Source organism: Hemicordylus capensis, chromosome 3 (assembly GCF_027244095.1).
Source record: "Hemicordylus capensis ecotype Gifberg chromosome 3, rHemCap1.1.pri, whole genome shotgun sequence".
In the NCBI taxonomy this organism is placed as follows: Eukaryota; Metazoa; Chordata; class Lepidosauria; order Squamata; family Cordylidae; genus Hemicordylus; species Hemicordylus capensis.
The window spans coordinates 65,156,843-65,180,661 of NC_069659.1; the positions used below are offsets into that span (position 1 = coordinate 65,156,843).

The 23,819-nt window shown below is 43.6% G+C and overlaps 1 protein-coding gene across 3 annotated transcripts in view; it reads right to left on the reverse strand.

The window, feature by feature from the left end:
- Positions 1–791: 791 nt before the first annotated feature.
- The window catches only part of RCSD1 (RCSD domain containing 1), a 75,007-nt gene continuing 51,979 nt past the window's right edge, over positions 792–23,819 (reverse strand). For all 3 annotated transcript variants that reach the window (XM_053307441.1, XM_053307443.1, XM_053307442.1), the window contains 4 exons: positions 20,688–20,768; positions 11,584–11,655; positions 8,123–8,326; positions 792–4,384 (listed from right to left, as the gene is read on the reverse strand). In XM_053307441.1, coding sequence (XP_053163416.1) covers positions 3,794–4,384; positions 8,123–8,326; positions 11,584–11,655; positions 20,688–20,768 — 948 coding nt within the window. In that variant the 3' untranslated portion in view covers positions 792–3,793. The remainder of the gene's footprint in view (positions 4,385–8,122; positions 8,327–11,583; positions 11,656–20,687; positions 20,769–23,819) is intronic.

Below are 23,819 nucleotides of genomic sequence, written 5' to 3' on the forward strand. Positions count from 1 at the left end.
CCTACTCCAGCTTCAGGATCACAGAGTGTGTTTTGTAAAGTGGTCTGTCCATGGATGGCAGCTGCGGCGGCCACAGCTCTCTGTTGTTCCTGCGTGGTGGGACGGGGCATGCTCTGTGTGATGGCTGGGTAGAACCACCATGTGTGTTCTCATGACCAGAAGATCAAGGTAGGAGGACTATCCTCCACCCAGCTAAAAGCAGGGTAGAAAAGCTGGCTCACCCTGCTTTTAGCAGCCTAGGTTGGAGGGATCTGTGTGAGTTCTGATAGTCATACATATCAGGGTAGCCCAGCTGCCTTCTATCCTACTTTTAATGGGCATGTGAGCCAGCCTTATGTTTTTAACACAGATCCCAGTGGCACAGGGAACTAGTGGCTGACCTGCGGGTTTCCTGGTCTGTGCCACAGATTTTCCCTGCCCTGAAGCATATTTGAGATGGGCCATAAGTCAGGGTAAAGCAAAGCACAGGCTTTGCATGCAGAAGGTTCCTAGTTCAATGTAGCATCTCTAGATAAAGACTCTCCATGTGCAGTACAGGGAAGAAGAAGAAAACCCTCTCTCTTCCTGCCATCTGGAGAGCTGCTGCCAGTCAAAGTAGAAAATACTGGGTCTGATGGATCAATGGCCTGACTTGGTATAAAGCAGCTATTTTGTATTCAGGCACTCAAAGGTACAAGTTTTCTCATTAGTCCATATGCTGAGACAAGCTACACCTCTTGAATTTGTGTCTGATCCAGCAGTCAAAGCAGAGAGGAAGGTGTACTTTTGCCAGGAGAAAAATGGCTACCGGAAAATAGAAAACACAGTTTATAGATATTTTTCTTTAAAACAGGGAAGAAGAAAAATATTACAGTTAGGCTGTATTGTTAACGATTGCCTCAGAAGCAATGCTATTGGATAGACCTAAACTTCAGGTCTGGGGACTGAATTGTACAGCTACCAAGAGGAAGCAAATCATACTACATCCTCCAGCAAAAACAAATTGAGAAATAAGCAGAGAGACTCGACAAATAATTAATTGCAGACCCACAGTGGCAAGACCAGAGGGCATGTTTCGGGTTAGCCGAGTGACAACGTTATCTTCATTAATTGTTTATGTCCCAAGTGACCCTGGTGACCTCACTGCCTACTGGGCTAATCCTGAGGGAGATGGAGGCTAAGAGAGTTTACCCTAATAAAAAACTGGAGTGGAGTCCCATTCGGCATTAAGTGGACATGCCTTCTGCAACCCAACTAGCTCCAAATGTTTTGGCAGCTGTCTTTCCTCTGGATTCAGTGTGTGAGATCAAGCATGGGGCAGAAATGCTGTGCAGTTCTAAGTCTCAGTTTCACAGCCTCTGCTTTTGCAGCAAGCCAGAGAAGGAACACTTTGTCCTTGCTTTCGCCCAGAGAAGCATGACATACTTACTAAGTCTGTCTTACTAAGACAGATGGTTGCCACAAAAATGGCCTGTATGCATCAGGTCTCTGACTTTGCCATGAGCACAATCAGCAGCACATCTATTTTGAGTACTGTAGTGAGAAAAAAATTATTTTCAGTTCAGTCCATTCATCTATTGCTATATATGCTATAAGAACAGTGAGCAAACGACGGGCTGCTCGTATGGGTCGCACCTTTGATTCTTTTTAAAAACCTATTAATGACCTGGAAAGAATAGATATAAAATAATCTCTATCTAAAAACACTAAACACTATAGGCAATAGTAGGTTCAGAACAAAAGAGACCACTTTTTCACCCAATTAATAAACATATAGAATTCATGGCTGCAGAATGTTGTGATGGCCACTAGCATATCTTATCTTAGAACAGGCCTGCTCAACTTAGGCCCCCCGCCAGCTGTTTTTGGACGACAACTCCCATAACCTCCAGTCACAGTGGCCAATAGCCAGGGATAATGGGAGTCGTATGCCAACATCTGCAGGTGGGCTGAAGCTGAGCAGCCCTGCTTTAGAAGATCAGACAACTTCATATAAAATAGCCCTATCAATGGCTGTTATCCCTAACAGCTTAAAGTGAAAACTCCATCTTGAGAAGCAGTATACCTTTGAATGCCACATGTTTGGGACCACTAGAAATTATCTCCAGCTTGCTCTGCCTGAAAGATTTACAGGGCATCTGGCTGGCCACCACTGCAAACAGAGCATTGGACCAGATGGATCAGCAAAGCAATGCTTTTGTTTTTGTCTGAAGTACAGACAGCTATGCAGTTTAGTACCTCTTGTGCATACGCTGGTCCCTGCCTGTTCAAATATTCTAAACCAGCAATGTGTAAAGCTTCTGTCAGGAGGAGTCCTTGGATATGGATGAAGAGCCATTTCATATTCACAGTCAGCCAGTCCATTGGAAAACAGGAAATTGTCATGGGCAACAGCTTAAAGGGTGTGCTGTCATCTGAGTCCTAGGCACAACATACCATCAGAATGTCCAGACTTTAACAGTGGACACATCCATGTGGTTTTCAAGAGGAACTAACTCAGTACTTGTCTTAGCACTTAATGCAAGTTAATGCAGCACCAAAAAGAGTCACATAAGATGAGCCAAGCCAGTGGTTCCCAACTAGGGTTCCTCCAGATGTTGCTGAACTACAACGGCAGAATGAATAAATCGTAGCTGGGGATGCTGGGAGTTGTAGTTCAGCAACATCTGGAGGAACCCTAGTTGGGAACCACTGATCCAAGCCCTTTGATAGGATGCTGCCTGCAGAATCCCACCTGGAAGCCACTGTTAGATCACCACTCTACTCACATTTTACTATTTAGCTGCAACTGGCAGCAATGCAATCATTTCTTGGCCTGTTAGGAAATGCTGCTCTGCTTGCCCAAGGCCAGGTTTTAAGTTGTCGCTCACTACCCTGTTGATGACACTTTTCTCTCTCCACTACTTCCTACTGTTATAACCTGACATATTATTAGGCCTTCTTTGCAACAATATTACTATATTGTATTTTGATGATAAACTCAGGCAGTTACCAGCACCGGCTTCTTAAATAGGAGAGCAGATCTTTGCAAAATATCGGGTGATCTCACACATGAGGTTTAAAGCGGCTCTTGTTTCAGTTGGGCTTATAAAGCTAATGCGAAACATCCATTGGCCAGAAGGCTTATTCACGTTACAGATGCCTCATCTACATTTTTCTATCCTGTATGAATAACAACCAAACATTCCAATAAGTAACATGAGAGGCTCAATGTTGATGTAAATTTTCATGTGTGAAAATGTGCTCAGTGTCCCCATGTGCGGAAAAGTGAACCTAGAACAGCGAAAGGATATGGATGCTTATGGAAATTCTCCTTTGCCACACATACAAATTATTCCACAGTCACTAACTCAATCCAAAAATATTGTTTTGTGTGGTTCTGTGGGTGACCATGTAATTGATATGCATGCATCATAGTTATGGCTGACAGCCCACAAGAGGTTTGGAAATGTCTATTTTAATTAGAGAATGTAACTAATACGCATTATAGTTCTTTCCATCTGAAAAATGCTGAAAAGCCTCAGCAACTGCTGCATTCTGTAAATGAACATGGAAGACTTTTCTTCTTGGTGTGTCACCACCTTGAGAGTCCTAGTATTTCCACTGTCTGTATCAGACTATCTTCCATCGGAGATGACCAGATTTACTGCAGTAAAAGCCTAACAATTGCCAAAGAGCAAGGATAAGACTGGTATCCTTGGGATTTTCATTTTAAAAACAGCATCTGATCATTTTACAAGCAAGCACTGCATTGAGAACCCCACCCTTACCTAGGTTTCCCATTTACTGTGTGCCCAGTTCTGATGGTGACACATCACACTCTGGAGCTCACATCAGTTTCTGTGTCTCCTGCAGGCGGTGAAGTCCCCATGTCTTGTGTGTCTGATACTGGCTCTGTATCTTCACTCTCACTTAATCTAGCTGTTCTCTCTTCTTTATCCTTCTGATCAGAAGCATCACCATCTTCCTTTCCCCCCAAAGTGGACTTTTCTTCTGTATCTGCAGTATTGTGATCTGGATTCCTTTCTTTGCCTTCCTTGATGTTTTTGCAAGATTTTTCTTCTGAAACATTCTGTTGTGACTTCTCTTCTTTGCTGTCCTTGCATATTGTCATTTCTTCTGTTCCCATTTCTCTCTCTTTGCTTTCTGTTCCTCTGGTCCCGTGATCTGATGGGGTTTTTCCATCAGCTGTTATCTGGTTTTCCTTCTCTTGGTGGTCTACTCCATCCACAGTTGGAGAGATTGACTTCACAGTCTTGTCTGTGAATGCACTATCCTCTTCATCCTTGGCACCATTTTCCTGAGGTGAAATTGCCCCAATATCTTGGTCATCTCCAAATTCTGACTGTGACTTTCGAAATCTTCTAGAGGGTGGCCTGCGTTTAATTGATCCCCTTGTCCTCACCTAAAAGTAAATGGAACCCACTATTAGTTAAAACAATAAACTAGATCAATGCTGCCGTGTTAGCAAATATAGCTGACAGGGATGCTTCTATGTCTAGTGTCTTAGAAATATACTACATCTCCTTCACATTAGCGGAGTGGGGAAAAGGCTGCAGTTCAGTTGTAGCACACATGATCTATATGCAGAAGGGTCCAAGGTTCATTCCCTGGCATCTCCAGGTAGGAATGCGTAATACCACAGACTGAAACCCTGGAAAGCTGCTGCCAGCCAGTGTAGACAATACAGAGTTAGGTGGACCAATGGTCTGACTCAGTATAAGGCAGTTTCATATATTTATCATCTGGCACCAGTTTCTCTTTCAAGAGAGTAAAAACATATGGTTGCTTATTATCTAAAAAGTGGAGTAGTGAACTGATTATTTTCTGTGCCCATCTTTGTGTGTCTGTGGATATTGGCAAGTAGAGCAATGCAGGTTATGTGGTTTACTAAATAACCCTCTGTGGAACCATAACATTTTATTTTTTATACTGGATTATTTATACTGGGTGCATATTTAATAATTCCAGTGAATGGCCTGGAAGCAGATGCTGCTGCTTATCAGATGTAGATCTGACTAGAAACTTGGAGATTACTGGGAGCCTATGTAATTAATCTATCATTGTCTATTTCGATCAAGCTCAAATACCAAGTTAAAACAAACAATAAGTACATAAATATATTACAACCAACACGGGATTATGACCATTGTATTTTTACTCCTGCTACACAGAATTTAGCTACTGTGCAGGTTATGGTTTGATTTGTATCAGAGAGCAATAGTTTGGTATAGAACCCCTCTGATCTGCCTGGGTACCTCTGCAATAGAGGGAAAATATATCTTGTGTGGGAGTCCTTGTAAAAGAGGCAGTATAACAAGACATGTTGAATGGTTTCTGGCTCCTCTGCTCCACATGGGCAGGTTCCATCAGCCAATGGCACATTTGAGTATCTATCCTGCAAGACTATGGAGGGGAGAACATTATGTCTTGCCCTCAAGAATTCCTTTCACAGCCTGGGGAAGGAGGGCATTGTTAAATAACTTGCAGGTTCCCATACAAAATTTACTGTCTGGTCCCTCATGTACAGGGGCATTCTGTTAGCATTATTTTGGTATTCTATATCATCAACCCATTGAGAAAATGTCTGTTTGGCTTTCTCATAGCCTAAGGAAATAAGGAGTTCTATTGAAAGACCCAATGACAGTAACTTCTTTGTAATTTCCACTTGGACAGATGGTAATCTGAAAGGACCAAGGGAGTTAATCCAATTGGGAAGAACTGCACATTAAGCCAATAGTTGATCATACACTTCCAAGCCTTCACCTCAATTTTGGGCATCCAAGTCTCCAATCTAATCACTACATTAAGCACACATCTGAGGGCAGCAAGAACAGACCACAAGAATTTTGTTTGGATTTGTTCTATGGAAACTCGGTTAAGGTAAACAACCACTTGTGCCCCATATAGGATTTGGGCTAGAGTTTTGGCCTCAAAAAGCTTCAAGGCTGCTGGAATTAGTTTTCCTCCTTTAGTACAGAAAAACCTCTTGATAGCCATTGATGACCTATGCTCAGTATGGGACTTCCAAATCTCCATGGGGTGGAAGGGAGTCTATATAGAAGTGAGGTTTAATTAAAAAAATTTTTTTAAGTGTTCAATGAGCCAAAGATTCTTAGTGAAACCAGGAACTCCAGACCTTCTCACTTTTGTTGCGGTTATTACTTAGTCCTGCCCTTCCCATATGGTCTTGTCAGGAGGAATCTTGAGGTATTAGTAGTTTTGGAAAGACTAGGGGGCTATTCGCATGACTGTGCTCGTGGGCGGGCACACAGGGGAAGGCGGGATCCAACCTACCTTCCCCCAGGCAATCATGTGAAGCCCCTGCAGTGTGCAAGCCGTGCACCCACATGACCTGCACTGCCGGGGAAGAGCACGGATGACTATCTGTACTGCTCCCTGCATTGTGAATAAACAAAGACAGGGACTCATTATCCCAGCTTCCGCATATCCCACAGGGCACTGTGCAAGCATGGGGAGAATTCTTGGGGGGAATTCCCCAAGGCACTATGCAACAATTGCGGTGCCTTGTGGAATTCTCCCATCAGACAGGTGCTCTAGGCGCCTGTCTCTTTGTCTCCTAGGCTTCATGGAGCCAAGGATACACACGAGCCCAGCAGCCAGTTTAAGGAAGCTAAGAGCCAGGCTCAGGAGAGGAGTTAGGCTGGGTGGGAGTGCCAGAATCCACGTGGATCCTGGCGCTCTATCTATCTATCTATCTATCTGATTTCTATACCGCCCCTCCAAAAATAGCTCAGGGCGGTTTACACAGAGAAATAATAAATAAATAAGATGCATCCCTGTCTCCAAAGGGCTCACAAACTAATCTAGCCCAGGCAACTTGTGAGAACAGCCTCTGTGTTTCGTGTCTGGCAGTGTGCAGCACTAGAACCGAGCCCCCAAAGCAGGCATACACAGAGCCAAGACCACAGCCCAAATTCTGGACAGAGTTAAGTTCACAGTGAGAGTTTGGAAGCAAGGGGAAACAGGAAGGCGTTACCAGGTGAAGACAGAAAAGGATGCTATAAATGCAGGGAGGCTAAAGGAATTCGGTTTATGAGTAAGAGGGAAAGAAGACAGATGAAGATAGCAAGTTGGTAAAGATGAAGAAAGGTGATGTAAGGAGACTAGAAGAATCTGGTAGGAGGTAAGCATGAAAGGAAGATAGACAAAGCAGGTAATCAGGAAAGAGATTCAGCAGAATAAAGAAAATTATCATAGGAACACAGGAAGCTACCATATACTGAGTCAGACCATTGGTCTATCTAGCTCAGTATTGTCTTCACAGACTGGCAGCAGCTTCTCCAAGGTTGCAGGCAGGACTCTCTTTCAGCCCTATCTTGGAGAACCCAGGGAGGGAACTTGAAACCTTCTGTTCTTCCCAGAGCGGCTTCATCCCCTGAGGGGAATATCTTGCAGTGCTCACACATCAAGTCTCCCATTCATATGCAAAGAGGGCAGACCCTGCTTAGCTATGGGGACAAGTCATGCTTGCTACCACAAGACCAGCTTTCCTCTCCTATCATACAAGTGTGTTTTGATGCAGAACTTGGGACATACATGAGGATACATGAAAAAAAGTGAAGAGCATTAAGTGATGTCAATTCTCCAATCATTGACTATAAGCTCACAGTCTGTATGACTATGACCACAAACATGTACTCAAGTCTGAGGGAATCGTTGTTCACCCTGGTTGATCATTTGCTAACCAAATCCAAATCATCATGTAGTAATTCAAGATCTTTTTGAAAATGCAGCCTTATCATTATACATTTTCTGTTGACAGTATTTTAGCTTGCAACTCAATCCCATTTCTTCCTTAAAAAAAATAATATTCAAATGTAATCAGGCTTTGTATTAGTAGATCTGGCACTGATAAATAGAGATTACTCCCCCAGTTGTCTGACCTTGCCAGCTATCTTTTTATAGATATCTATCTCATGTTGGTTATTTTGAATGTTGTAAACTTGTTTACTGTCTAATATGAAAACCATTTTGACGTTGCTAAATTCTGAAGTGTATGTTTGCTTTTTTACATTTTGCATGTGACCTTTTTGTCTGTTTCTTTTCTCTCACGGTGTCCTTTCCTAACAATGTCTATGTAGTAGTTTTCTGCATTGGGAAAGCTTAGCATATACCATACCTTGTTATAAAACTGAAGATGAGTGCCCTCTGGTGGCTGGTCAAAGCTAGCCGGTGTCTCCTCTGATTCACTTGACTGAGACTGAGCTTGTGGGCTGATGGGAGTGGATGGTGGGCTGTGAAATGGAGAAGCCATTACTTTTAAGCCAGGGCTTTTGGGAGATGCTCCTGGCAGCAGGGCAGCTGGAGCAAATGCCAGATTAGCCTGCAAACAAAAAACAATGAACAAACAAGTCATAGTTGTTATTTCCCACTTTCTTCCCGAGAGTTAAAATCCTGTTTTGATTTTATGACCTCAGCTATTACCAATGTTTTATTTGTTTGTTTTGGATGCAAATATTAAGTGAACCTAATAGTACATCAACACAAAGGTTCCCAAATGCTTACTCAGAGGACCCACGAGTGGAATTTGGTCCTAACTCGCCTTCAGTCACAGATCACTACCTCTTGGTCCTTTGTGTCAAAATGCACCCTAACTCTTTCCTAAGACTTCCATCACCACTTGAAAAATACTGTTAGCCATGACCACAAGGGGGAGTGTTTACTCTTCAAATGACTGGCATTTGTTTTGCCAGCTGATGCTTCTCTTGGTGACATTGTCAACAAATAATCTGGAGAAGATATGACAGAATAGTTGCCCTTCCCAAATAGCTGGATTCGAAGACTATTCTTGTGTCAGCTAAAGCTTTATGGATTTTCCAGCACCTCGGCCAAGAGAATATATCTCCAGTGGCTTGGCATGAGCGAGGTTGTGAACAAAGCCATAACAATATTAACTTTAAATCTCTCTCTCTGTCCTTGTCCAGAAAGTACTCAGAGCTTCCAGGGCTGTGAAATCTTGCTCACTTCCATTCCAAATGATAATAGAAAACACCACAGGAGAAAAACATAATTACGATGTCCAAATTCCCAGATAATGCAGCTGTTGAGGTGATCAGTGTAGTTGAAAGCCCAGGGTGACATTAATAGGGCACTGAGATGAAGAAGCTCATATTGCCAGGGTCCTAGGATGCTTTTGCTGAGGAATGCTGGGACAAAGTTCACAGTGCAAGCAGCATGCATTGAATAGAAACAGAAGCCCTCAATGTTTCACCACTAAACTAGCCAGCATAAACCAGGTGTCACTCAGAGAAACAAACACAACAGTATTATTGCGCATGTAAATTACTGAACTTAACTTGCCACTGGTACAGATGCCCTGGTTATATGGTTTACATGGGGCTGCCTTTAAGAAATGACCAAAAACTTGGTACAGAATGCTGTACTAACCTGCTGATGGAGACCTGATTATGTGATCATTTTAATTTTATTAGATTTGTATACCACCCCTCATTAAACAAATATAAACGATTAAAACAAAGCTCAGCAAAAAGCCTGTCCCAAAAGTTGTGTTTTCAAGGCCTTTGTGAATGCCATCAAGGATGTTAAGCCTCTTGTCTCAGTAGTCAATACATTCCAAACTCAGGGGCAGCTACAGAGAAGGCCTGACCCCAAGTCTCCACTAGATCATCTGGTATCAACTGCAAGCGGACCTCCTTAGAGGGCCTCCATGAGCAGTGGGAATGTACAGGCGGCGGCATTCTCTTAGGTAAGCTGGGCCCAAGCCATTTCGAGATTTAAAGGTGATTACCAGCACTTAGTATTTGCCCAGAAACCTACTGGCAGCCAATGCAATACAATACAGAGTAATATGGTTTCTCTGAGTTACCCCAGAGACTAACCTGGCTACTGAATTTTGTACTAACTGGAGTTGCCGGACTATATTCAAAGGCAGCTGTACCTTGAGTGCATTGAAGTAGCCAAGCTTAGAGTTTACCAGCATATGCACCACTGCTTTAAGGTCTTTCTCGTCTAGGAATGTGGACACAGCTGATGTATCAGCCGAAGTTGATAAACAGCATTCCTAGTCATTGCCTCAGTCTGAAGTACCAAACAGACCCAGATCCAGAAGTATTTTCAGACAGTGTATCTGTTCCTTCTACACTAGTTGTCCTGTTCCTGTTACATGGGTCACTTCCAGACTTGATTAGTGCAATGCGCTCTGTGTGGGGCTGCCTTTGTACATAGTCCGGAAACTGCAGTTGGTTCAGAATGTGGCAGCCAGGCTGGTCTCTGGGTCATCTCGGAGAGACCATATAACTCCTATCTTAAAAGATCTACTCTGGCTGCCAATAAGTTTCCAGGCAAAATACAAGCTCTAGGTTATAACCTATAAAGCCCTAAACAGCTTGGGCCCTGGGTATTTAAGAGAACGCCTTCTTCGCTATGAACCACCGCCCATTGAGATCATCTAGAGAGGTCTATCTGCTGTTGCCACCAGCTCGTCTGGTGGCTACTCAGGGACGGGCCTTCTCCATTGCTGCCCTGGGGCTTTGGAGCACACTTCCTGCTGAAATGAGTGCCTCCCCATCTCTTACAACTTTTTAAAAGGCAGTCAAGACACATTTGTTCACCCCAGGCTTTTTATACTGTTTTAATTGTGTTTTAATTTTGTTTTTAACAGTTTTAATGTTTTAAATTTTAAATTGTTGTAATGCTTTAACCTTTTTATTTGTTGTTTTTATTGTTGTAAACAGCCCAGAGACTTGCATTTTGGGCAGTATACAAATGTGCTAAATGAATGAATGAATGAATACATACATACATACATACATTAATGTTGCATGCTCCATTAGCTCCCAGTTTGTTTCTGGGTGCAATTTAAAGTACTGATACTTGCATTTGAAGTCCTAAACAATTTGGGATCTGGATATCTGCTGCAGCGCTGTCTCCTCCCACATGCACCAGCAAGGGAGGTCCTACTCTTTCTTCCTCTGCCATGTGAAACAGATTGGGTGGAGACCAAGGGGACAGCCTTCCTGTCAGTGATGCCCAGCTTGCAGAACTTGCTGCCCTGTGAGATCTGCTTGGTGATCTCGTTAAGTGTATTTCTGAGTTAACTTAAAACCATGTTGTTTTTTCATGAAAATTCTCTCTAAGTCCATTACATTTATGGCCTCACTGTAGTTATTGTTTAACACTGTGCTGCTTGTAGTAGTATGTAACTGATTCTATTGTTTGATTTTATTGTTTTTAGGTTACGGATGGTGAGCCACCCTGAAGGTCCCATATGGGATGGACATTTAGAAAGTTATCTATAAATAATTTGTTAAAACAAACAGGATAAGGACAATGATGAAGAACCATGCAGTGGCAGCACCAGCAAAAAGAATGGGGCACAGAAGGGGCAAAGTGTGTGTGTGTGTGTGTGTGTGTGTGTGTGTGTGCGCCAGCCATGTCCCACATATTAGAGTTCTGAAACAGAAATTGGGGGGTAGGGCGGGGGAGCAAGTCACTTGTCAGGGGTGTGCGTGTCCACTCATGCTTCCCGCTTCACGCCCATTGGAGCTGCCCTTAGAAAAACGTTGATTTTACTATGTTGCTTCCCTACAAGCAGATATGCAGAGAGCAACCAGGTCTTACCTGCAGTTTTTCAATCATGGGAGAGCTTTTTACTTTTACCCTTGGAGGATGAGAAGCGTTTGGAGATCTCTTCTGTAGAAATAGAAATAAAAGAGAGCTGAAAGAGACCATTACCACATACTAAGGCTGGGAGCATGAGGGATAGGAAAAGCTAAAGAAAAAGAAAGAAAATTGTCCTATTCAGACATTATGTTGTACCTCCTTCAGATGTCTGTCTGTACACATACACACATTTTCATGTGAATGACTGCACCTGTGTTCATTTTAAATGTGAACCTGTATCTAGGTTCAAGTTCCTTTGAATGCAGGATGCAGATAGTAAGTGTACTGCTGTACCTGCGTTCAACATAAAATGTGAATAACTGCACCTGTGTACAGACCTGCATAGAGATTTTGGAAGGGGGGGGAAAGGGAGTCTAATGGATTTGTCTCACACAGGCCACTCTCTTTTATTTCCCAACCTTCTGCATTGTATAAGTTGGTGTATAGTAAACTGGAACTAAATACTTGTGCTCTTAAACACTATGCTACCCCATGCAAGACGGTAAGCAGAGCTGGGGAAGTGTGCAATATGCTCCTCAGATCCTCCACCTCTGGAGTGAGGTTGCTTTGCAATGCCCTTGTGTTCTTCTTTGCATACTTTCCCAGGCCCGCCTGTCTCCTTGCATGGGGTAATGACATGTGCTGCGAGTCAGGAAGTTTCTAGCTCATAGCTTAGCTTAATTATGAACTTCCTGAGTGATTTTAAGTGAGCAACTCTTTCCACATCTGCAATATGGAGATAACAATACTGGTCTACCTTACAAGAGATTCCTGAGCTAATGAAGCTCTTTGGGCACTTAGGGAAAGCTCTTGACAGAAATGTTATGTATTATTCCTTTAAAATTTTTGATCCTTCTCAACCAATATATCTGGCAGGGTCTGGGGCCTGTGTTCACCCCTCTCTCTGGCAGCCCCTGGGAGTGAGGGAGATAATGAAAAAAACAGGGATCCTCCACCTCAGATCCTCCACCTCTGGAGTGAGGTTGCTTTGCAATACCCTTGTGTTCTTCTTTGCATACTTTCCCAGGCCTGCCTGTCTCCTTGTATGGGGTAATGGCATGGCTGGTCAATGAACCAAATAAAGATGATTGATTGATTGACATGGTTATTTGCATGGGGTAATGACATGTGTTGCGAGTCAGGAGTTTCTAGCTCATAGCTTAGCTTAATGATGAACTTCCTGAGTGACTTTAAGTGAGCAACTCTTTCCCCATCTGCAATATGGAGATAACAATACTGGTCTACCTTACAAGAGATTCCTGAACTAATGAAACTCTTTGAGCACTTAGGGGAAGCTCTTGACAGAAATGTCATGTATTATTCCTTTAATTTTTTTGATCCTTTTCAACCAATATATCTGGCAGGGGCGTAGCTAGGGGAGAGGGGGCCTGTGTTCACCCCTCTCTCTGGCAGCCCTTTGAAGTGAGTGAGATAATGAAAAAATAGGGATGGATGGAGCTGGGGGCCCCTCAGGAGCTGGGGGCCCCAGGCTCTTTGAACCCCTTCGCACAATTATAGCTACACCCCTGTATCTGTGCTAAGGAATGTATCATTTTTAGAAGGATGTTCATAAATCTGTTAACTATCTCACTCCATAGCTTTGGGCAATATGAACCTACAACTGGCCTCTTTGCGAACAGATTCCCCATCCATAAGTAGGAGATTTAAACACAGCAGACTTTTAAAAAATAATGTTTGAAATGCTCCTCACTTATAAAATGGAGACTGAAGCAGAGCAGTCCAGAAGAGATTAATCTTGAAAAGGTTTGTGTGATCTTAAGCTTGTTTATCTTAAAAGTCCATCAACTTTTGGATCTCTTGCACACATATTCATCCTTTCAAAACTAGAAGCCAGAATGAAATGAGAAGCAATCAGAGTGGAAGATTATTTCCACAACTCAATTTTATTAGGAATATTCACATTTACCACATGATAGTGCTTAAAAAAACAGAGAGACGTCCTCCATGGACGAGCTTTGTGAAAATGAGAGAAACGCATAGGACAAACTGCTTTGAATAGACTAGATATAGGGAGGATACTTCCAGCATACTTCCGGCATACCTAAAGTGCTTCCACACTAGAGCCCTTTAGCATTGCTCCAGCAGTGCTTTCCCATAATTAGCTGTGAGCAGAACTAAAAGGGAGGTTCAATCTATATATAGTGCTTCATTACACAGCCTTGCCGTTCCCCATGGCCAAGATCCTTCTATAATTATAGTCAGATTTCTGAGGACCCCTGCTAACTGAGCAAAGGTGCACGTTTAAAAGTGGTGATTCTCTTATATTTAGCAGGGAGAGAGCAACTGGCCCTATCCAACCCCAGCACAGCATCCCTCCAGTGGCTGTTGTTGGTGTCTTATGTTTCTTTCTAGATTGAGAGGCTTTTGGGACAGGGAATCATTTTATTTATTATTTATTTACTTTTCTATGTACCGTATTTTCCGGAGTATAAGACACACTTTTTTCCTTGAAAAATATCCCCCCAAATTCAGGTGCGTCTTATACTCCGATTGGCCGGGGAGAAGTTGAAAGTTTAGGGCTTGTCGGGAAAGAGAGGGGGAGGAGGAGGAAGAGGAGGAGGAGGAAGGGTTCAGAAGGATTGGGGGGGGTTCCTTTAAGGGCGGGGAAGGGTTTACTTACCCCTCCCGCGCTTTCCCCACTCCATTGCTATACCTCCCTGCTGCCCCTTTCTCCTTTAAGAAGCCCTTTGCAGCCAAGCAGGGAAAGGGGCGGCATGAGCCCGTGCAGGTGAGCGCCAGCCCACAGGAGCCGCCGGAGGCACAAGGTGAAGGAGGGCCCGAGCAACAACTAGCAGCAGCCACCACCGCTGCGGGTCACCAACGTGGGCTCGCTGCTGCTGGCAGGAGGGAAAGGACAGAGCGGGGCTCGGTGGGAGGGCTTGGAGGGGAGATGGAGGCAAGAGGAGAAGGAAAGCTCGAAAACTCAAAAACTGGATGAAAATTTCATTAGGTGCGTCTTATAGTCTGTAGCGTCTTATAGTCCGTAAAATATGGTAAACTGCTTTGCAAACTTTTGTTGAAAAGAGGTATATAAGTAGTAGTAGTCATCGTCGTCGTCGTCGTCCTATTCAGCAAAGGTCCACCTTTCCTATGCTAACTGCAAACTTCCCTCTGCACAATTTAGCTTGTCTTTTGCTCCCATATTCAGCATGGCTGGGGGATTCCATACTAAGGTCACATTCTCACCATGAGAAGGACTGCAGTTAAAGAGTTAACTGCAGTTGGCGAGCTCCTTATACTTCCGCAGAGCATCATTTTAAAAAAATGTTTACATTTATATCCTGGCTCTTACTCCAAGGAGCCCAGACCAGTATTCATGGTCATGTTTATTATCGGAACAATCCTGTGAGGTAGATTTGGCGGAGAGATAAATGACTGGACCAGAGTCATTCGATGAGTTTCATGCCTGAACTGGCATTTGAACTCAGGTCTCCCTAGTCCTAGTCCAATACTCTAACCACTACACTACACTGACACAAACGCTGGGGTTAAACAGCATTTCCTGGAGACACACAATACCAACATCTTCTGTCCATCCAAGCTAAACACAGATGACAGTGCTTCACTTTGTGAATGTGGTTGCATATCTAGGGGCATATCTGGCTTGTTGTTTCTCATAGTGCCTACACAGATTAACCCCTTGCTCAGGAAAGCTTCTGCCAGCTATACACTGTGGGGAAAACTGTCCCTCACCACAATTCTCTGAGGGTAGGTTCAGATAAACATTGCCCCACACACATGAGAATGTCAGGTCTGTGGCAAGAATTGACCTACCCTGATGTCACTGGTGGATGCGCCGATGCACTCTTGGCACATCTTTTTATTGTGTGAGAGAGATGCTCATCTGAATCACCCCTCTACATGTGCTTCAACAAGGTTTTGCATGTAGAGGGCGATTCACCTGAAGTGGCCCCAAATGTTGTTGGCAGTACATATTGCTGCACAACTTGCAGGCCTATTTGTCTTTGTTGCAAACCAGCTGGCTTCCAAAGGTAAACATTTCCCTGTCAGTAGATAGGATGTTTTTGCATCATAGAACCATCATATTTTCAAACCGTACTTCTTTGGCTTGCTTGTCATGTGTTGCCAAAAGAGACAGCACCTTGGAAACCTAGCACCTGCTCACAGAAAACATAGGCAGCTGCCATACACTGAGTCAGACCATTGGTCCACCTAGCTCAGTATACTCGTGAGTCAAATGGGCCGTAACCCAAAATTTGGCTTTAAAAAAGCCAAATCTGGCAACAGAGTTGTCTACACAGACTGGCAGTGGCTTCTCCAAGGTTGCAGGCAGGAATCTCTCTCAGCCCTATCTTGGAGATGCCAGGGAGGGAACTTGGAACCTAGATGCTCTTCCCAGAGCAGTTCCACCCCCTAAGGGGAATATCTTAAAGTGCTCACACTTCTAGTCTCCCTTTCTTATTTGTTTATCTGTTTGTTTGTTTGTTTGTTTATTATTTGATTTGATTTGATTTGATTTCTATACCATCCTTCCAAATAACAAATAAATAAGATGGCTCCCTGTCCCCAAAGGTCTCACAATCTAAACAGAAACATAAGACAGACACCAGCAACAGACACTGGAGGTACTGTGCTCGGGGTGGACAGGGCCAGTTACTTTTCCCCTGCTAAGTAAAGAGAACACCATGTTAAAAGGTACCTCTTTGCCAAGTTATCAGGGGTTGCAACCAGGGTGGACCCTGCTTAGCTAAGGGGACAAGTCATGCTTGCTACTACAAGACCAGCTCATGTTATTCATAAAAATATGAAACAGGGTAGAAAACTACCCCCAAATGAATGGGCTTTCTATGGTGGGGTGGTTTCTATCCCATTCTCATGTTAAGTCAGTTGGGAGAAAAACCACCCTAGAAATGAATGGGCTTCCTTTGGTGGGGTGGTTTCTATCCTATGCCCATGTTAAGCCATTTGAGATGGGGGAGAACACTCTATTTCTCTTTGGAAACTCAAGTTTTGTTTCCCCTGATGATGACAGTGTCTCAAACACAGTCTGAGGCACTGCATAGTTCTGTGCTTCCAAGTTATAACAGATGAAACCAGCTCCTCCCACAATGTCAGACTAATGTTTGGAACAAGTAAAGCATTCAAAAGCATCTGATCTTGCAGAATCAGGGGTTTTAGCCAGCAGAACAGAGCCAAAAGGATCATAACAGCAACTACGACATGCCAGCTTCAGTAAGCCTGGCATCAATGGATCAACCATCCACGGTATATCTCTGGTCTTTCCCTATTTATCCTGGTGGGATACCAGCCAGAAGAAAGGGTTTGAGCTTGGTTCCAGGAGGAGCACCAATGACACCTTCAGGAGTCTTATATTTATCCTATTTATTTTTCTACACGTATAACCTGCTTTTCCTTCAAGGAGCTCAGAGTACATGCTTATTTTTATCCTCACAACAACCCTGTGAGTTAGGTTAGGCTGATAGATAAGTGTCTGGCCCAGAGTCACCCAGCTAGTTTCATGGCTGAATGGGGATTAGAACTTGGGTCTTCCCAGTCCTAGTCCAACACTTTAACCACTACGCTATGCTTGGGGGTGTGATCTTTGCTGGGAAAGCAGTGTGAAAGAAAAGAAGTTATGCACCCTTCTACCCTACAACACAGTCCTGACCCCACCCCCCATTCAGCTGCTATTTTAAAGTTTTTGTTTGTTTTTAAAGAAAACCCTAGTAAAGTACATCATGTTTAGTAGTTTGGCCCTAATTTTCCTATGGGAAGAGGGAGCTTGAATTGCCTATTTACTCTCATTCTTTTATTTTTATAATAGCGGAATAGAATTATTAAAAATAAGAGAACATTTTTTTAAAAAAAACCCCAAAGGATTGTAGTTGCTGAGAAAGGAGCGAGGCTGGTAGTAGCTCCAGTCTGGCACTAGAGAACTAATTTGGGAGCATGTCAGTCACATGGCCTGATCAAGGGCAAGTACTTTTCCTGGATGAGACCTTTGTGGTGAGCTTGGGAGGCCTGGCCAGCTGTGCAGTGTGTGCAGCCTGTTTGCTGAGAGGACAGATTAGTCCTTTATCTAACACTTCATGTGGTTCCCACCCATGCCTCTCCATGCACTCCATGAACATTCTTCTTTTCCCACCCGGCTGTGTTTTTGTGCTGCCATGACTTGTCTCATTTGCTCTTCCTGCTCCTCTTCCTCCACTGCATTCCTTTTCAGACTTTGGACAGCAGATGGGATTTTGCCAAATGCTGGCTTCCCTCACCATGCCGAAAGGTCTATAATGGCCTGTCTGTATCAAAAACTAGGAAAGAGAACAGACATTTCCGCAGCTTCCTGTATTGTGGTGCAGTCTGTAACTATGCAGTGTATTTTGTCTTCCATTACTTAGGTTCTCTCGGGGATTCAGCTTGTCAGCCCGTTTCTGGCACAGGCAGCCATCTCTGGCAATTGCTGCTTCACCAAGCTACACATACACAACATACAGATAACTCCCTCCCCCCCGCCCCCAAACACACACTCCATCTCCTTCAATCACAAGGTGAAGCAGCCTGACTAAAAGAGACATGTACGTGCAAAACCAGGCTGAAGGAGCCCAGACCGGTTTTGCACGTGTGTATGTGTGTGTGTGTGTGTGTGTGTGTGTGTGTGTGTGTGTGTGTGCAAAATGTGCAGTTTTGCACACACGCATGTGAATGGGAGACCACATGTGAGCACTGTAAGATATTCCCCTCAGGGGATGAAGCCGCTCTGGGAAGAGCAGAAGGTTTCGAGTTCCCTCCCTGGCTTCTCCAAGGTAGGGCTGAGAGAGATTCCTGCCTGCAACCTTGGAGAAGCTTCTGCCAGTCTGTGAAGGCAACACTGAGCTAGATAGAACAATGGTCTGACTCAGTATATGGCAGCTTCCTATGTTCCTAACTGCAGGGATCTGGCCAATCCCAGCGGCACCATGGTGGCAAACCCGCCTAAGTAGCCTCCCTTCAAAATGAGGTTAAGAGAGCGAGCGCTCTTCTAACCTCCTGATCGTCTGTCAACTGCGGCTGCTTGCAGCCACAGCTACCAGACTGTGGGGAGCCCGGAGGGGGGGGATCCCCATGATGCACCATGCACTCACACGGTGCATTATGGTGTTTCCAGGGGCCAGAATGACACATCTTAGCCCCTGACCCCGCTGCCTGGGCATGTGGGGAATCATCTGGGCATGCGGGGAGCATGCCCAGCACAGGAAGAACGGTCTTCTACGGGGAAGATAGGAGCCCTTCTCACCAGTCAGGAGAAAGGGCTCTAAGCAGATTTTGGGAGTCAAATGGTATTAAATAAATGGTGATTACATGGTGCCCCTGCGAACTGGGCAAAGAGGCACCTTTTAATGTGGCGATTCTCTTTATTTAGCAGGGGGAGAGTAACTGGCCCTATCCACCCCCAGCACTACCTCCAGTGACTCTTGCTGGTGTCTCTCTTATGTTTCTGTTTAGATTGTGAGCCCTTTGGGAACAGGGATCCATCTTACTTATTTATTATTTCTCTGTGTAAACCGCCCTGAGCCATTTTTGGAAGAGCGGTATAGAAATCAAATTAATAAATACATAAAATAAATAAATAGTAACTGAGCTTATCATATTTTACTACCAGAGCATGTATTTGCTTGAAACTCCTGATAACTGAGCAAAGAGACACTTTTTAAAGCGGTGATTCTCTTATATTCAGCAGGGGAGGGCAACTGGCCCTATCCAACCCCAGCACAGAATCCTTTCAGTGGCTGTTGATCATTTCTGCCTTATGTTTCTTTTTAGATTGTGAGCCCTTTGGGGACAGGGGACCATCTTATTTATGTATTATTTATTTTTCTATGTAAACCGCTTGGAGAACTTTGACTGATGAGCAATATATAGCCATTCGTAGTAGTAGTATTTGTAGCTTTATTTTGTTTTGGGCCACACATACTAATATGTTTGGAGCCATTTCTGAAAACAGTTATCAGTTATAGGCAAACTACTGTTTGGGAAGTTCACATTTTAATTTGTTCTGAATTAATCTAAATATGATGCAGGCATAATACACAATGGCTGACATCCTGATTCAATTACACAATACTATAGGACCTCCACTAGTATATTTAGTCAAGGTGGCAGCCAATGTTTATTTGCAGCTCTTATATCCATGGCAGTCTTAGGAAATGAAAAAACTCCACCTTCATCTGAAGTGTAAGTTGGCTTCCAGACCACACTAAGCTTCTGCAATATATCAGGTATTGATCTCACAGTTATTTCTCTATTAACACAGTTCTCTATTATTTCTCTATTAACACAGTTATTAACAGCAGCTGATATGATGCTCCTAAGTAGATTATAACACTCAACTTCTTCATTTTCTGCCTTTCTAATAACATTTCTTACATGGATGGGTGAACTTCAGTGATATTTGTAGTTTTCTTGTTGACTGGATGCCCCACTTTTCTGGCATAGTGAATCACATTATGGGTCTGCACACAGCTGATCTGCTCTAGCTTCTAGTGATGTGTGGTTTCTGGGTCCCCGCATCCTTCTATATTCTCAAGAGGAAACAACTGAAAACTGAGAGAGGTGTTCATCTGGTAACAATTGGACCTGATCCATTTAAGGTGGGGTCTCCTATGATTCCCTTTTGAGTAGAACTGCCTACTTCTGATCCACATGCAAAGCAGATACCACCACCCCATTCCTTGTTGCTGCTTAAAACATCATGTCAATGTTGCACAAAAGCACTGGAAGGCATCCTGCTTTTATGCAGCTTTTATGCAGCAGTGCCATGGCAAAAGGCAAGCACCAGCTCAGAAATCCAAAGGGTTGATGTGGATGATATTGTATCCCAGAACTAGGAGGAGGCCACTAGCTCATCACTGCTGAGACCCCAAAGGCTGTTTGGGCTATAAAGTGACATGAGAAATACACAGTGACATGGCAAAATGAACCTGGTCCTTGTGCCGTTCATCCTATCATATTAACCACTAGACCTTGAGCGTGACTGACCTCTTATAAAAGGAAAGCAAATCATCCCTGTGGAAAAGGAGCCCTTTCCTTAGCATATTGATACTTACTAGTTCACCATTCTGGCCAAGGTCTGGCTTGAGAGGAAGGGAACATGGTGGTTTTCTACGGACTGGTTTATTCACTGGTATCTAAAAATAGAGAAACAGCTAATCATGTGACAGAAGAGGAAGGAAGAAAATTAATTCGAACAGAAAAATGCAACCATTCCATCAGAAAAGGGTTCGAATCCCTGCTGGTATGTTTCTTGCAGCAACAGATCATCTTGATTTTCTGTATAACTACTAATTAGATTAAAAGCTGGAGTTGGAACCACACAACAGATTACACTTAGTGCATATATTGGCCCTCTATGTGTGGTTGTTGTTTTTAATGTTAAATAGCATTTATGGGGTGGGGAATCAGGATTGGGATTACAAAGCACAGGGTGGAACATTTAACCTTTTCTGTGGTTCCATGGTCCTGGCAAAAATTACACCCCTGAAGTGGCTATTAGCCCCAGAAGGGAAGATATCACTGCTGGGAGCTTCACACCTGGAGTTAATAACAGTTTCAGAAGAAGCTATTTTGTCAGGACCATGGCATTTTCGAAAGATTAACTATCCCCTCCATATGCCCCATAGTTTCCATCCTGATGAACCCCTGGCTGCTATTTAACTTTATAAAAGTCACACACACATGCAGGCCCGGACTACTGTACATACAATGTATCATGCAATATGTTGAGATCAGATAGCCATGTTCAGTATTAAATAATATCCTGTGTTAGGCTGAACCAGGGTCTCCACTGAGGCAGGGACTAGGAGAGACACAGACCTTGAACAGCCCCAAAGGCCAAGGAGTCAGCAAGCAGGACCTACAGAGCTGGGTATGACGACATGCAGGGGACGTGGCTACAACAGCAGCAGCAGCAGCTTAGAGCAGATGGCAGGGTTTTATTAGGGATGTTGCTTAGGCAGAGTGAATTGACCCCACCCATTCCCTAAAGAAGGCTCTGTTTCTCAAGGGGGTTTTGCTCAATTTCTCAGTTTCTTAAGCACTGGCTCCGGCACGACTGGGGTTGGGAGGGAGGGCTTTACTAGGACTGGCAGGTTTTCAGGGGACTCCTCTGAGTCCAAGGATAAAAGGCAGGGATGGAGCTTCCCCAGACAGCAGGCTTTACTGCAAGGCTTTACTGCGGGTTCGGGGCAAATCGGATACTCTGACACAAAAAGTGGATTTTTTTCACCCCGGACATAAATTGGACTAGGCTCCAATAAGCAGGAAAAAAACAAAATCATGTGTGGTGGGTCCTGATATGTCACATGGACTTTGGGGTAAATCTGGCCAATATGTGAATGCCCTCCATTCCAGTGAAGAGGTGAGCTAAAAGCCCTGTCTGGGAATGCTCATGTATCTTCAAGTCATGGTGGAGCTGACCGCACCAGGATAACTCAGGTTGCCCTGTTTCTTCTGGTGTGGGGGGTCTTGGCAGAATCCCTCAAGCACTCTGCCTTATACCTATCTGAGGTCCTGGATCTGGGGTCTGACAAGTAAAGGGGCACAAAACAAGAAAGCAATTCAGCATTTCTGCGTAAGGTATAGAGAGGAGGCAATGGAAGCAACATCAATCAATGTACCTTGATGCAAATAAAGTTATGATAACAAGTTCCAGAAGACTAATTGTGCTAGTTTGTAATAGCAAGAAGACAATGTTGTAATATACCTTAGAAGCTACAAGCAATTTTACAAGTGATTCTAAAAAAAAAAATGGTATTTGCATTTCCTGGGTCTTTAAATTGAATGGAAGAGCTACATTGATGAGGAAATTACATTCAGTTTAAAAATGGCTATTGTGAACTTATTAGATTGTCTTTGGCTGTGACAAACTAACCAGAGGCTAAAAGGCATTTTTAGAATCACTTTGAAAGTGCCTTTCCTTCTTCCTTGTAGCACGTACTGTTTGGGGAACAACTTTATCAGATGCATAAAGTTAACAAAATGCCACTGAACAACTAATGAGAACAGTTCTAATATGATTTGTTTTCTCTCCTGTGTGCCATTGTTATGAAACAAAAGACAATCAAAACATATTTAGGAAATTTACTATTGTGGCTCTTATCCGGCACCCTAAAGTCCTTTCCTATTTCAAACAAAGCAATTATGCCCTAACTGTATTTTTGCTCAACACTCCCACAAGCCCTAATCAAGTTGTGGTGGGGGGGAGTGCAATATCCCATCCACACATATAGGGTAGGGATGGGTTACCTGTGCTGCCATTCACAAATGTACCCTGTGAAAAGAACATAGTTGGAGTATGTGTACTCCTATATCAGAATCAGAATCAATTTTATTACAGCCTTAAGCCAACCAGAAAGAAAACAATAGGAAGAACATACAGCAGTACAATAAATATCAACAAGAATATCAAAAGTATAAAAACAGAGATGCAGATAAAACTAGAAATACATTATAGAGAACCATGGCGGGATGTCTGTCTCATAGCCCCATAAATGAACCTAGCCACTATCCTGGTGACTTCGTCATTAGTGTCAGCCAGGCAGTAGTTAAGATAAAAGGAATCAGGCCTACCAGGGAACTGCTGTAAAACAGGAGCCAATAAATCTCTCCTAGAAGCACAATATAAGGGACAATATAGCAAGATGTGAGTGACAGTTTCAAGGCTACCCTCTCCGCACGAGTGCAACCCTGAAGCAGTAGGATCTTTTAAAAAACCTGCTTAGGAGTATAGCAGAAGGTAATACATTCAACCTGGCCCTAGCAAAAGCCGACCTGAATTTGACAATGTGGAGGGAAGATAAATATCTGGCAGCCTGGTTTCCAGCTGGGAGGGAGACGCCAAGATATAAGGGGGAGCAGTGTTTGATTCCAAGGGCAACCAGACGTTGATGCTCAATATCCTTTAGGCGCTGGATGTGTACTCCTGTACATAATAGCGCAGTGGGGAAATGACTTGACTAGCAAGTCAGAGGTTGCAGGTTTGAATCCCTGCTGGTATGTTCCCCAGACTATGGGAAACACCTATATCGGGCAGCAGCAATATAGGAAGATGCTGAAAGGCATCATCTCATGCTGCGTGAGATATGACAATGGTAAACCCCTCCTGTATTCTACCAAAAGAAAACCACAGGGCTCTGAGGTCGCCAGGAGTCGACACCAACTAAACAGAACATTTTACTTTA